A 15,848-nucleotide genomic window follows, 5' to 3' on the forward strand; every position below is an offset into this window, starting at 1 on the left:
AGAGGTAAGCAAGACACTTCACTGTGTCAAGGGAGCAAAAAGAATATTTTGGTCCTGTTTCTTTGATGTAAACATTGGGGTGGGGGGAAGGTGATGTTGAATGTAAGTTAGGATAAACAGAGGTGCACAAAGCACAGTCTCCAGACACAGGATTTCCCATAGCACAGGACGGAAGAAATTCAATATTCAGCTGGATTTGTGCCCAAGACCTGATGCCCCTCAACTTCTGCACAGCCTTCGTTGGGCAATTGTTTGCTCCATGTGATAGGTGCTGCCTATGTTGCTTATTTCATCTTAAGGAGTAGCTCTGATATCTTCAGAGAACCATCCAAGGAACAACAACTATGTTACATCGAATATAGGTCACAGATATGTTTCTATCAAAGCTCTACAAGAGAGCTGAAACACCTCTCTGAAAGTAAACATCACACACATTCAAATGTAAGGCAGTATTCAATCTCATCACCACATGAAGTGAGAAAGAGGCCCAGAAACCTTGGCGATATCTTCTCACTTCGCCTTCTTTACAGGCATCTAATGAACTACCTTGACTTTAGAACTCATGGCTCTGCTTGTGGCTTTCCTCAAAATGGCAGGTATAATATTCCTACATAATTATATGAGTCTGCTTTCTTAGGAAAAAAGAAAAAGAAAAATGCTGAATGCTCAGTTATAGCATTCACACTGCTGATGGAGTTTAGGATAGTTTGGACAGGCCCTTCTGTCAGTAAGAGAGCTATATTCATGTGCACTATCTCTATCCTGGACAGTGAAGATAGCCAACGGGGGAACCAATTTGCCTTAAATATGATGTTGGAGGAGAGCTTTGCAAATGGCACAGACAGCAAGAAAGATAAACAAGTGGATCCTAGATAAAATCAAGCCTAATCTCTTTCTAGAGGCAAAAACAACAAAATGAAGAGCCAGCATGTACAGCCATGAACAAGCTGCACAGTCTTGGAATTGGAAAGTATAGATAAAAGAAGAATGTGAAGGTCCAAGGGAAAGGAGAGATTAATACCTATAGATACTCTGGCAAAAACTGCTGAATTGTTTCTTTTTGTGATCTTTTTAGCATAATTTGTGTAAGTGGATGTAAGAATATTTTTTCGATCTCTGGAATTTTACCTCTTCACGATCCTCACCCATTCCCCCCCCTGCCCCCTGCACCCCCATCCCAATTCCTATTCCCATTGGAAATGAACAACAACAAAAATTTTAAAAAAATAAGCTGCACAGTTGATGAGAAAATCCTGTGCACGTAAGGTGTAGAAGAAAATGTAGAACAGTGTGGAGAGAAGGGTTAATTGGTGAATATGCTGTTGAGGAAGTGAAGGATTGGAATTTTTTTCATTTATACATGCAGACTCGCCTGGTCGAGGGTTTCTTTGCATGGTGAATAACATTCATCAAGGAGGCAGAATCCTCCATGCTGCAAGATGAAGCACTGGGAGATCTGGGTGGAGGATCTGAGCCCTGTTTTGGGTGAGAAGGTGATGGGGAAGACGGTAATCCTCAGAAGACAGCTGGCGGAGAGTGAGAAACCAGGGCGGTCATGGCCAGCATGGGGTTACCAGAATGGCATTGGGTTTGTCTTGCCAGAGATGGTCAACCACTTTGTGGAAGAGTGGGAACAGTGGAAATAGGTAGGTCAGTGTTTTGGGCCAACATCTGAAGAAGGCGTCGCCGAGGGAGTTCTCGCCAACTCCTGTGTAGGAACAATAGTGTTTGCATTTTTTGTTCCTTCTGGACACAAACAGGTTGATTGTGGGTGACCCCCCCAAAAAAAAAAAATAAGTGCAGAAGGACAGGAAAATCATTTGGTCTAGTTCCCATTCATGGCTGAGTAAATCTGTGAGGTTGTTGTCTTGGCCAGCTACATATACCGCTGTGAGACAAATGTGGTGAGAGAGGCACCACTCCCACAGGTCAACGGTGAGATATAGGAGGCTTGGGGAGTGAGTCCCACCCTGCTTGAGGATGTAGTACATTGCCATGGTATTGTCTGTGGCTATCAGGACCATTTTGCTACAGAGGTGGTTTCTGAAGGCTTTGCGGGCAGGGGGAGGCGGGTGGGGAGTGGGACGGAGTAGCAAGGTCTCAACTGATTTGATGTTTACGATCGTAGCGTATGAGTGTAGTTTGCTACCATGTCTTGGTGCAGTAATACTGCTGTTTGCAGTAAGGAGCAGTAGTTGTTTGCCTTTGAGGTTCGTCTTGAAACCTCTGACTGGAGGTTTAGGGATGACACCACTGTGTGCATTGTGGGTGCCACTGGTATGTGGGGCGAGCTCCGCAGCGCCTGACAGCTGTTCGTTTCTTTTGTACATTCTCAAGAATGTCATCTGTTTTGGCATTGAAAAGGCCGACATCATCTTCGATACGGGTGCGAGCAACCTTTGCAAGGCCAGCTGTCCTAAGCCAGGAGAAACAGCCAAGTGCTACAGAGGTATTCATTGACTTTAATGTGGCATCGACAGTGTGGCGTGCTGCCAACATTTGTTGTTTAGCCAATGAGAGTCCTTCTTGCTGAATGGTTCGTGCTAGAACTCTTTTATCATCAAGCAGTGCTTCAATCAGGGTAGACATATTGTCCCATAAGAAGCATTGGTAGGCACCCATAGTCCCTTGATAGTTGGCAACTCTCACGGTAAAGGCAGCCAAGAAATAGAGCCATCAGCCCATTGAGTCTATGCACCGACTGTCCTTGTTAGGTGGAATCAGGTTTTGTCGATATGGAGAGCGGGATTAGGAAGCTTCGACAAAAATATGCTGCTACAGGGGCCATACATTTGGAGAATAGTCGGCAGGCTGTTTTTGTAGAAAAATGACATAGGGATTGTGAACATGACAGAGGTTGTCAATACGTGGGGAGATAGCATGTGATGAGGCTGGCTTAGTCCAAGCATGTTTAGCTGTGCTAAGAAGAGAGGGAAGCATAGAGATGTGGACTGGTGTGGTCGTGTCCTTAGAAATTGGATTGTAAAGATGGTTGGATGGTTCAGCAGTAGGTCTATGAATCTGGAGCTCAAGAGACTTAGCCATGCGAACCATTAACTGGGCATAAGTCTGAAAGTCCTCAGACGGAGACAGTGGGTCCGGATCTGTAAGGTCTGAGTCAGGTGACATTATGAGCACCAATGGCGTTTGAGCTCTCAAGCCTTGGTCAGAAGGATCAGCACTGTGAAGCAGAACAATCGACTGTCGATCAACATCAGTCTCAAAAGGTTGCTCTCTCTGATATTGGGAGTGGGAGGACTCTTGATGACGAGTTGTTGGTGTCAAATGCACCTCCATGGTAAGAGCTCAGCCAGGGCCCTGGTATAACCGGGACCTACGAGCAATGAAGCAAATTAGGAGATGGCTAGAGTGCATTTGGAGGGAGGAACCGACGGGTTATAACAAGATAGCTGTCAGGATCGCAACTAACCGTTACCTAGCTAAGGTAAGGGCTACTAGATGATCTCACTTCGCTGACTGGATAAGCGAAGCTTCTAATCAGCAGGAGGAGCTCTTCCGTATAGTTCGCGATCTATCTGGAATTGGTCTGGATGATAGATAGACCTCCCACTAATATATCGCCTGACCAATTTGCAGCATTTTAAAAATCAAAAGTGGAGACCATCCGCCGTGACCGTTCTCCTTTATTAAACACAATGGATCGAGCAGAGATGTCCAGCGCTCCGCCTTGCCCTGTAATTCTCGACTCCTTCAGCCTGTGACGCCAGATCTGGTGGACAAGGCACTTGATCACTGTTGGGTCATTTCCTCCTCCCTTGACCCTTGCCCGGCCTGGCTAATCAAAGCAGCCAGGCCAATAACAACAGAATTGGCCACTGCAGTAATTAATGGGTCTCTCCAAGAGGGCAAGGTTCCCCTTGCCCTCAAGGAAACACTCATTAGGCCCATTAGGAAGAAACTAAACTTGGTGGCGGACGACATTGGAAATTACAGACCTGTCGCCAATGTTTCCTTCCTTAGTAAAGTGGTGGAGAGGGTGGTGGCAGACCAGCTTCAGACGCTCTTGGACGAAACCAGTGCCCTGGACTTGTTTCAGTCGGGCTTCAGGCCGCACTATGGTATGGAAACGGCACTGGTCGCGCTGTTGGATGACCTAATGAGGGAGGCCGATGGGGGCAATATGTCCTTGTTGGTCCTCCTTGACATCTCAGCCGCCTTCGATACCGTCGACCATGGTATCCTCCTGGGGAGGCTCTCTGAGCTAGGAATCAGTGGCCTGGCACTTGCCTGGTTCCGATCCTTCTTGGAGGACCGTCCCCAGAGAGTACAGCTCGACGAGAATGTCTCGACCCCATGGACCCTCAATGCTGTTTAACATCTACATGAGGCCGCTGGGTGAGGTCAGCAGGGGATGTGGGGCATCGTGCCATCAGTATGTTGATGACATGCAGCTCTACATCTCCTTTTCATCTACTTCAGTGGATGCCGTTCTGTCCCTCCAGCGCTGCCTGGAGACTGTACAGTGGGGTCTTGACTTGAGAACTTAATCCGTATTGGAAGGCGGTTCTCAAGTCAAAAAGTTCTCAGGTCAAATCTGCATTTCCCATAGGAATGCATTGAAAACCATTTGATCCGTATCTGCTCTTTTCCGACCATAGAAACTAATGGGAAGCTGCTATTCAGCCTTCGACCACTAGAGGGGGGATATTTTGTTTCTTTTTTTCTTAGGTCAAGAAAGGTTCAAGGAAGGCAGGGAAAAGACAGTCCAGGCAGTACCAGGCAGTCTGAAGACTGTCTCCCAATCCACTCTCTAAACGCTGGGAGGAGTGAGGAAGCAGACAGGCACCCTTTTCACTGGCCAACAGTTAACTAAAAGTTCACATTTTGCACTTTCCCTGCCTTCCACGTGGGTTTTTTCAGTTCTTAACTCAAATCTAAGTACTTAAGTCAAGTCAATATTTTCCTATGAGAGTGGTTCTTAAGTCAAAATGTTCTTAACTCAAGCCGTTCTTAAGTCAAGACCCCACTGTACTGGAATGGATGCAGTCGAATAGGTTGAGGCTGAACTGGAAAAGACGGAGGTCTTGAGGGTGGGTGGTCCTCCCGTCAGCAGTCTGGGTGACTCCCTTTCTTTTGGGGGCATGACCCTCACCGCCAAGAACGGGGTTCGCAGCTTGGGGATACATCTGGACCTGGTGCTTACCATGGAAACCCAGGTGGCGTCCATGGTCCATTCTGCCTACTTTTATCTATGGCGGATTGCCCAGCTGCGACCATATCTTGACGGGGGGGCCCTCACTACTCTTGGTCATGCGCTCGTAATCTTGAGGTTAGACCACTGTAATGCACTCTACGTAGGGCTGCCTTTGAGATTGATGCGGAAACTTCAAATGGTGCAAAATGCGGCAGCCAGGCTTCTTAGTGGGGTGAGAAAACTCACAAAATCTACAAGCAAGGCTTTCAACCAGTCAGTTGAAAAGAAATTGAAGGGAGAAACTTGGCACCAAGGTACGTATACTAGGGGGAGGGACTTGGACTAATGTATTTTTTCCGATTGCAGAAGCTCTAGAATATTCTGACAAGGCTCCGCACATGCGTGGACCATCCAGAGTGTGATTCACAGAGGCCACAAAGAAGAACCAGCCAAATCAACCTGAGACACAACACAAGTATAGATACAGCACACAAGCTGTTGTATTTTGGGGACATCATGAGAAGACAAGACTCACTGGGAAAGACAATAATACTAGAAAAAGTAGAAAGCAGCAGGAAGAGAGGAAAACCAAATGTGAGACAGATGGCATAAAGGAATCACAGACTTCATTGTGCAAGAGCTGAGCACAGCTGTTTATGATAGGAGATTTTGGAGGCCATTCATTTATAGGCTAACCATACATTGGAGGAACCTTGAAGGCACATGACAATAACAGTAACAATATTCACCCTGGAGGTCCTTCTTGCCCGCAGTGATCCTCACATATATAAATCTACTGCTACCAGTGTACGTACATATTCACTAGTCATAGGACTAAACCAAGGAGAACATGTGAACCCACAAGCACAACACCAGCACATTAGCACTCTCCAGCTCATATTCCCCAGCAAGCAGTAATGGGAGGCACACCTGGGAAAGTTCCAAAGACATGGTAGAAGTACGTAGCTTCAGATCCACAGGTTTGCTGGACCCAAGTTCCTCCCTTCCTCCGAAATGCTTCACGGCTGGGTCCCTCAACCACAATAGCTTGGAGCTGACATAGCTAATTCTGCCACCACCCCCTCTGGAATCAGTGGGACGGGGAATAAATAAATTAAAAGATCTTCTAGGGTAAAAAGTACCATGTTGCAGCTTAAATTGCTACTACCCGGGCAATTTTTACTGTCCTTTGGATCTGAGTCCCAGAGCAACATCCTTTAGCAATGGGGCAGGCAGGGGAAGAAGCAAGATTCTCCCATATCACAGCACACCTGGGTGCAATGTGACCGGTAGCTGCCTCCTCTCTGTTTCCTGTTCCAGAAATGCAGACATGGACTATTTGGATGACATTTTCAGCACATGCAGGGCATGAATCAGTGCCAGTACAGTTGCGGGTACTATTGTTTGTTATGGAATCTCCTCTCATTGGAATTCCCACAGACCCCAGCAGATTTATTCTGGAGTGGAAGTTTGCGGTTGTGTGTTCCATCCCCGTTACGAAGACTTCCAGCCTCTTAAACACAAGGCTCTTTTGTGCGCTGGCACGAACAAACGGACTGGAGCTGCCCCTTAGGATTCCCATGCCCATTGTTATCTCCAGCTACTCATTCACATTCTTTGGCAACTCTCCAAGTTTTGTCATTGGAATAATTTGTGGCCTCATGTGCTGTAATAATTCCTATTACTGTTTTTGTGAGCATCAATATGTTGCTGCATAAATTTAGAGATACTCACAAAAACTGTCTGAGAGGTGGAAAAAAAGAAGTTTCTGTTCTCTGATTAGAACAGAGCTTGGAAAGTTACTTTAAAAATTAATCCACTGTCCTAAATCTTTTTGTTTGTTTGTTTGCTTACCAAAAAGAAACCTTTTTATGTTACTTGGAGCATTGCTTCTAAAATAGGATACATTTGGAAATGACATAAAACTTGAAAAGTGCCTCTAAATTTGCCTTAACATTCCTTTTAAAAGTAACTTTCACAGTAACTAAATCATTACAGTAAGTATCACAGATATAATTCATTATTTCCAACTTCTAAGCTTGAGTATGTTCAAACATTTTCAGGTTTATACCTTCGTTGTTTTATGGCACTCCAATGCTGTCTAATAAAAGATTTTAGAAAACCAAGATGTCATATATAGACTATAGCAAGTTAATGCTCACATGAGTGTTTTATAGATGCATTTCACTTCAGTTCCATGTTAAAGCAAATAGCCACAACCACAGCGTCCTCTTAGAATGTCAGTCTGCTGAAGATTTATTATTTTCCCCAGTTTTATTCATTTGCTGCATCCTTCATGTCAGCTTGGGTTTCAGCCAGTACCACATCTGTCCTTTGGCAAAAGTGTGCATGACTTAAAGCCAGAGCAAACCCAACTCTTCTGTTTCACATTTCCTGCATGCCTCCAGCTGCTCCTAAAAGCAGAATTTCCCCAATTTCCTTTAGCCTGTTTGAGGTTAAGGAGACTTTGCTTTGCTGGCCACAGACTCTCATTTTGCATTCAGATGGATCATGCAACAATGAAGACTATCCAGTCAGAAAGTGAAATTTTTGTCTAAACATGTGCAGATGCTGCTTTAGCTTCAGCAATGCTCACACATACAGGCTCCTTTAACTATTCCCATGAATAGCAACTGTGTGTTCTGCCACTGGCTTTTGCAGGAGCTAGCCAACAAGATAAGCACAGTATCACTTTCCCAGTTACAGCTACCAGTTCTTCCCTTCTGTACTTCTTTCTTACCACCTCCCCATTTGTCCTTCAGGAAACCGAGAGACTAAAACCCTATGGCAGCAGCTTCAAAATCTGGCTCCATAGGTATCTGTTGGACTATAACTCCCAGAAGCTCTAACCATCATGGTCAATGGGCAGAGCTTCCAGGCATCATAGCTCAAGATATTGGGACCCAAGACTAAGGGAACCACTCTGCTTCTGCAAGTCTTTTGAAAGCCTGAAAGCCCTCCTGGAGGCCTCTTAAGCTCAAGGGATTTCCATCAGTCACAGACTGCCCAGACGTAAGAGGACTCTCTTACTTGTGATGTCAGAGGACACTACTCACCCTTAAATGCCCTGGATCCATTCCAGTCGGGCTTCAGGCCACGCCAGGGCACAGAGACGGCATTGGTCGCCCTGTTTGATGACCTACTGAGGGAGGCCAACAGGGGCAAAATGTCTCTGCAGGTCCTCCTCGATATCTCAGCCGCCTTTGATACCGTCGACCACGGTATCTTCCTGCAGAGGCTCTCCAAGTTGGGAACTGGTGGTCTGGCTCTTGCCCGGCTCCGTTCCATCTTGAAGGACCATCCCTAGAGAGTGCAGATTGGAGAGAGCTTTTTGGCCCAGTGGAGCCTCAATTGTGGGCTTCCGCAGGGCTCGATCATCTCTCCAATGCTGTTTAACATCTCTATGAGGCCGCTGGGAGAAGTCATCAGGGGGTGTGGGGCTTTGTGTCATCAGTACGCTAATGATACTCAGCTCTACATCTCCTTTTTTCCAACAACAGTGGATGCTGTTTCATCCCTTGAGCACTGCCTGGGGGCTGTTCAGCAAAGGATGCAGGAGAATGGACTGAGGCTGAATCCGGGCAAGACGGAGGTCCTTCGGGTGGGTGGCCAAGACACTGGTGGTCTGGGAAACTCCCTCTCTTGGGGGGGGTGACTCTTACCACCAAGAGTAAGGTTCACAGTTTGAGTGTACATCTGGACCCCGGCGCTCACCATGGAAACTCAGGTGGCATCAGTGGTCCATTCCATACACCTCCATCTTCAGTGGATTGCCCAGCTGCGTCCCTATCTTGATGTGGGATCAATCACCACTTTGGTCCATGTGCTTGCAATCTCAAGATTAGACTACTGTAATGCGCTCTACATGGGGCTGCCTTTGAAACTGACACGGAAACTCCAGATAGTGCAGAATACAGTAGCAAGATTTCTTACAGGGGTGAAAAGATACCACCATATTTTCCCGTGTTGATTTCAAAGTCCTAACAATAACATATAAAGCCCTAAATGGTTTAGGACCTCAATATCTGGCAAAGCATCTCCTCCCACCCAGCTCTGCCAGAGTCACTCATTCCAGCCAGGTCGGGCAGCTGAGGGGGCCTAACGCCAAGGGAGGTCCAGAAGGAAAGAACAAGGAACTGGGCCTTCTCAGCAGTGGCCCCTCGCCTGTGGAATGACTTGCCAGTGGAGATGTGCTTGGCTCCCTCTCTGGGTGTCTTCCAGAGTAAACTTAAGACCTGGTTATTTGGGCAGGCTTTCCCTCCTGCTGTATTTTAAATTCTATATTTTTGCCATCTTGGATTTATATATATGTTTATTGGTCTAACTGTTTTTAAATTTGTAATGCCACCCAGAGTAAACCTTTCGTTTAGATGGGCGAGGTAGAAATCTAATAAAATAAATACATAAATAAATAAATTAAAGTCTAAGATGGATTTCTCCTCTTGTATTGTTTCTCTTGCCCTGGAGCTTCATCACAGCTATTTAGCTACAGCAGTGCTGAACAGTGACATTATACCCAAACCAGTCTCCCATGGTCTTTGACCAATATGTTCTCCTCCTTCTTAAACATTTTTTCCATATTTATTTTACCTCGAATGATAAGCTGTAATAATCTGTATTTTGTTTTCCTCATTACATGGCCAAAGTATTCTAGCTTTCCGTAGGAAAACTTTTTAACATTTCCCCCCTATTTATTCCTTTCTTTAGTATTTCCATATTGGTCACTCTCCCAATCTAAGAAATTCTTAGCATACTGTAACAAATCCACAATTAAAAATTAAAACCTTTTGTTATTAAAGTCCATCATTCCATGACATACTGTAGAACTGAAAACACAAGATGGATATAAAGTGTAACGTATTTTTATGCCCTTGCTCCTCAGTTCTCCGAGCGACAAAACTCAAGCGATCCAAGAGTTTTACCTAGGCTTTGGTTTCCTCTAAAATAATTCAGATAGGATACACAGCATTCTACAATATCTGAATGTATTTATAAATGAAGATTTAGCACATTAACGCTTTGACAAATAAGTATGTCGTGGGGGGTACAGATCTGTATCCCAAAGATGATGTTTCCAGAACAAGAATGCAACTCTGCTACTTCAGCTCACTCTTGTCTAAGAAAGCCCTGCTGTTTCTTCAAACATACAACTTGAAGGACTTCTTGTGGAGCAGAGGCTGTGAGGGGAAGAGAAAGGGAGGAAGCTGATTCCCTTAAACTTTTTCTGATCAAACACCACTCCTAATAACAAGTGCATGAAGGAACCCTTTGAGATCATTCAATCCAGCCCTTCAAATCTACGGCAATATTATTACACATATGAAAAACAGATTTCAAGAAATGGAGGGCACGCCTGTTCTCTACATGTGTTTAGAGATCGTCCCTCACCTATTATTCCACTCAAAGGAAGCAGCAAAGTTTGACAGTTTCCAGAGTGAAATACTAAAAATCAGCAGGAGAGCTCATGGCAGCACAGCATATAATGTCCCGACCTGAAAAGTGCAGTTGCATTTTGAATCCTGCTGATACACTTGGTTGGCACCTATCACCATTCACAGATATCCCTGCCCTTTGCCTTGTAGAAGAAACAGAATGAAAATCCACCCCAAAGTCAGAAAATGCAACATTTTCATTACAGCTAGGCAGGCAGGCAACTTGTTTCAGTTAGTCAATACCCTTCATAGTACTGTAAGCCCGCTATACTACAGACCTGGCAGGATAATCAGCATTTTGGGGAATGGAGTCAGTAGGTAAAGGATAAGGTGGGAGGATAGGTCTAACATCCAATCCATCCAAATTCATGCAACATTCCAATGAAGGAATACTGAGGAAACAATACACAAAATTGCAGAGCAGGCATTCCAAATATGTGTGTTGCCTTAGCCTCTCCTAAACTCACCAGCTGGGTCTCGGCTGCCCTGACAGTTAGAACTGACCTCATTATTCATAATAAGGCTATGAGGGAGAAGAAAGCAATCTATTCCATATCTTGGAAGTACAAACTCTGGCTGAGCCACTTTTGAAAGACCTCTGAAACTATCTGGATAGCTGGAGTTTCTCCTCTTATGCCCCTTCATGCCACCTGTTCTGCAATAAGCATATTATGTACTCCCCGCTACTAGAATAAAAGAGACCCCGGACTTCTAAAACTAAACAGACTACCATTGTACGTTGTTCTTGAGGGAATGCAGGTAGGTGTGAAGGAAAGGAGAGAAGGGAAAGCTTAGACATTTGTTGTTGTTGATTTCAATTCCCAGATGTGACCCCCTCCACACCAGGGAACCTGGCCAGTTGCCATGGTGGCTAGGGGGTTTTGGGAACTGCAGTTCAAAAAAGTAACTCCTACAAGATCTGGAGGTGAGGCAGATGGCTGAACTTCAGAGCACCAACTGGTTTGCATACAGAAGGTTTTATGTTCCTTTCCTAGTATTACCAGGTAAGAAACTTCTCAGGTCTTTGGGCTGGAAAGGACCCCTGTCCAAAGCTTTGGAGAGCACCATTGACCATTACAGCAGCCAAAATTGGCCATAGATTAAGTAACAGAACTGTTGGTTTAATTCCCCATGAGTGGTTTTAAAGCTCTCTTAGTGACAAGGGGCGACTTGTGCAGATGACAACTTCTGTATGGGGACTCTTATTATTTTTTAGTTATATTTACTCTTACCCCAACTTTCAGGATGACACTTTACAAGGTGGGTCCCTTTGAGGAGAAATGCAGGATAGAAATATTTGAAATAAATAAATTACAAGGTAGCTTACAAATTTCAAAAGCAATTGAAACATCATATAATTAGTAAACTGGTAAAATCACAACTTAATATGAAGCACCACAGCTAGAAGGCCTTCTTAAAAAATTACACAGAAGGGAAAATGGTATGAAAAACTGTAGAAAGAGCTCAGATTTTGCACAGCGGCTCAAGAATTCAATGGCCAAAATCCTGTTGCTTAGTGTGGTAAATTGCACTAGAGTAGGCCCATTAAATCAGTGAGGATTTGGTGCATCGACCTCACAAGTTCCATTGATTCATATGGGTCTACTCTAATTATGGTTTATTTTTCATTGCAGTTAGAATGGACCCTTCAAATCAATGAAATCTATGGAGGAATCAACCTACTAAATTGTCATTGATTTAATAAGTGTACCCTAGTATGATTTACTATGCTAAACAACAGGATTTTGGCCAATGTATTAGTTTAGAAGGCTAAACTAGAACATACAGTTAACTTATCATTAGCCAAAGGCATCCTCTAAGACCTAAAAGACTGCCTGCTTATTTAAACACATTTTAATGCTTTTATCTGATAATTATGTGTTTTTTGTTTCATCATGGATCACTGGGATATATGCATAACTTCATTTGCAAATCTGATTTATCAGACACTTGCTTTGAAAGAGTAGGGAAGGCAGAAGACCTAATATGAAATACTGTAAACTGGAGAAGTAAAGGAAGCCAACCCTTTAGTTCTCAAGACCTAAGCAGGCGTTTCCTTCTGGAAGTGACTAATTCATAGGGTTGCTATTATGTCAGAAGTAACTTAGCCATGTGATCTGAACTTTATTTTAGTTTGGCTTTTCATTTCTTTTTTCTTTTCTTTTTTAAACTAATGCCGACATGCCCAGATTGGAAATCTGTGTGCAGCCATCCCTATGCCTTGATCATTGCACTCTCCTGTACTTCCAAAATAAAGGTTGCAAAACAGCAACAGCTGCAAAGATAGCCAGACCCTCTACAGAAGCACCACATAAAGGGACCTCTGTGGGGCTACTGCCAGCCACAGGGCCACTACCGGGTCTGCATGTTCCTGAGCAGAGCTTAGAAAATTATATTTTGGGAACCACAAGCCCCAAACTTTCCTTGTCAGAATGGCCAGCAGCTACTGGAATTCATGGTGGCTGGGGGATTCTGGAATTTGTAGTCCAAGAAGGAACTTCCAAAACACTGCTTCTGGGGTACTGACATTAAGCCTGACCTAGCCTGATGTTTAGTGCAACTCCTCGAGCTAAAGAACTGACAGAATCATTGGGGGGGGGGGTTGTTAAAACGTCTTGAGACTAAGAGCAATATGTTGTAACATTAAAAGTGAAGGTAAACTTTTAGTACTGCCATTGCAGCCTTGCTGCACAAGAGAAAGGGAGAAGACAAATGAAAATCAGCCAGAAATGCTTACATAGGTTTCAAGGTAGGTCAAGAATTGCTAGAAATTGCTTTCTGTGGTCATATCTTTACAGACTTCTGACACCCAGATATAAGCAAGCTCTCTCTTTTCCATGTTCTAAAGTGGCTGGTCTTTCACCATAATAACGTTTTATCTATCTATCATCTTTTTAAAAGCTTCAGGTTATTTTCTAAACATCAAATGGCTACATACGCTTTTACATGCTTTTCTCCTTACGTCTCCTGCTTTCTACATCTCTTGTCCCTGCAGGCAAACTCTTCAGATGTGTTCTTGTAAGCATGGCGACAGATCGATCAATCAAACACAAGCAGTTATTGTTTGGTTATTGCAATAAATTATACAAGAAATATTGTTTGGGTTTAGCGCAGAGCGATCAGACTATAATTATCCCATAATGGAAAATGTGCTAATGCATCATGAAAAATGTGCTAGTTCATCATGAAAAATGTGAATTCTGACATGTGAAAACTACATGCAGCTCCTCCGCCTCGCCGGATCCCCACTCCATCCCCACTTCATTTGCACAACTTGTGCTCTTGGTCCCTTCACACCCTTAAAATTCTCCGGAGCATTGCTTCCCACCCAGTATCATGGTCATTCCTTTACCATTTCAGTTGCTCTGCTTTTTCTTAGCTCAACTCAGGCAATTAGGCAGAATCGGAGCTACCAATGTTTTCTTAAGAACTCAGAATTTCATCCCAACAATTGGTCTGTCAGATTTGGGGGCCAACAACGAACCCAGCAAGCCACCACAAAAAGAGAGAGAGAGAGTGAAGACATCCCAGCGTGACAGGTACAAAGGGTTAGCATAGGAAGCCTCCGAGTTGAGCAGGGGATGCCCCCCCTCCCCACCGCAAAGTGGAAGGTGAGAAGCACCTCCTTTCCCTTCAGTTCATGAGCCACCGCTGCGATCTATAAGATCCAGCAACTGTGAGTGAGTCTGTTCAGTGAACAGAGTTAGGCTGGTGTCCTGGACGATAATAAAGCCAATAGATCTGAGTTTCTCCTGCACCTATGTATGTATGCCATAGGTGAATCATCAGTGAACAATAGAAAGGAGAACAACCAACATCGGATCAAAAATGAGAGGCACTGGCCAGAGTAGATTAACAGTCTCCTTATAGAGGGGTTTCAGCAACAGGGGAGTGGAAACAACACCAGTTTCACACGCGAGTTTCAAGCCTGGCCTGAGGGGGGGGGCGGGCAGGGGAGAGGGCGGGAAGGCTTCCGATCCCAGTCTTAGACTTGCTCGCCCTCGGGGTGGGGGTGGGGGGGCACCCGCTCAGCCTCAGTTTCCCATCTGTATAATGGGAACAACTCGGGGCTGCAGGGCAGCCAGGCTAAACAAGAGGAGGATCGGCGCCACCTGAATAAAGAGGCAGGAAAGCGCTGCTCACACCGGCAATGCTTACCTTTATAGGAGAGGCGAAGTCGGGGCACGCCGCCCTTCCCGGCCTCGCCGTCGGCGAAGAGGCTCCCCGCGAACAGCCCCCACCAGGCGGCCAGGCCAGCGGAGACGCGCCTCATGGTGCCTTCGCTCGCCCTCCACGCTCAGGTCCGGCTCCCCCTTTCTGCCCTGCCCCGCCGCCCCGCGTGCTCAGGTGCCCCGACGGACCCCTTGCCTCGCCAGTATGTTCCAAGGATCCCTCCCTTCCAGCTGCCCGAGGGTCGAGCCGGCTCGTTCGGGGTTAAGAAACGCCGCTTGCCCCCCGAGGAACTCCGCTGGGCGCGAATCTCCGGCGCGGTTTTATACAGGCGGGGCTCCACCCAGCTTCTTGAGAACGGATTGCCACAGACCCAGAGCCGGGGCGGGAACGGCGGGGGGGGGTGCTGTTGTGGGGGGGGTGGTTGGGGGGGGAGGAAGGCAGGAGGGAGAAGAACGGAGAGAGGCCCAATCCTGCCGGCGCCTCAGGCGTCCGCTCCTGGGTCCCCAAGAAGGAAACAAGGGTGTCTGTCTATGCTTCTAATAGGGTCCACGTCAGTTCTGCTCTTTTTCTCCTGGGGAGCTGGAAGAGCAACCACAAAACTAAATTACTCCCTGCTGTACTTCTGCTGACTGATGGAGCTGATCCCTTGCCAACAGAGTGGGATATTTATTTATCTTTTAAGGCAACAGACCTAATTGCCTGGAATATTTTCCTACTAACCACCTCCTCCTGTCTGCAAAAGATTTTTTCCATCCCAAAGAATGCACTAGGGCTCCCCGACCCCCATTTATCTTTTGGAGGAGAAAAATGTATTGATCATGAATGATGTCAATCAAGTGGAAAAAATTCCTCTCTTTAAATTAATTGTTTTAAATTGAAATTGTAATTGTAATTTTATGATTTTATATATTTTTATACTGTTCTGTTTTATTTTGTAAGCCGCCCCGAGTAGACATGGTCTAGAGGGGCGGGGTAAAAATCAAATAAATAAATAAATAAAAATAAATTCCAGCAGCAATTCCAGGAGTGTCCCGCAATTTCTTTGGTCAGTTGGACAACCATCTGTCAGATCTCCTTGTGGTTTTGCA

The 15,848-nt window shown here is 45.3% G+C and overlaps 1 protein-coding gene across 1 annotated transcript in view; it reads right to left on the reverse strand.

Moving 5' to 3' along the window:
• The window catches only part of SEMA3G (semaphorin 3G), a 115,922-nt gene extending 100,924 nt beyond the window's left edge, over window positions 1–14,998 (reverse strand). Inside the window, exon 1 of the mRNA XM_020803886.3 lies at window positions 14,746–14,998. Within this exon, the coding sequence (XP_020659545.3) occupies window positions 14,746–14,860 (115 nt within the window). The 5' untranslated portion in view covers window positions 14,861–14,998. The remainder of the gene's footprint in view (window positions 1–14,745) is intronic.
• Between the last annotated feature and the right edge of the window lie 850 nt (window positions 14,999–15,848).

Source organism: Pogona vitticeps, chromosome 2 (assembly GCF_051106095.1).
Source record: "Pogona vitticeps strain Pit_001003342236 chromosome 2, PviZW2.1, whole genome shotgun sequence".
In the NCBI taxonomy this organism is placed as follows: Eukaryota; Metazoa; Chordata; class Lepidosauria; order Squamata; family Agamidae; genus Pogona; species Pogona vitticeps.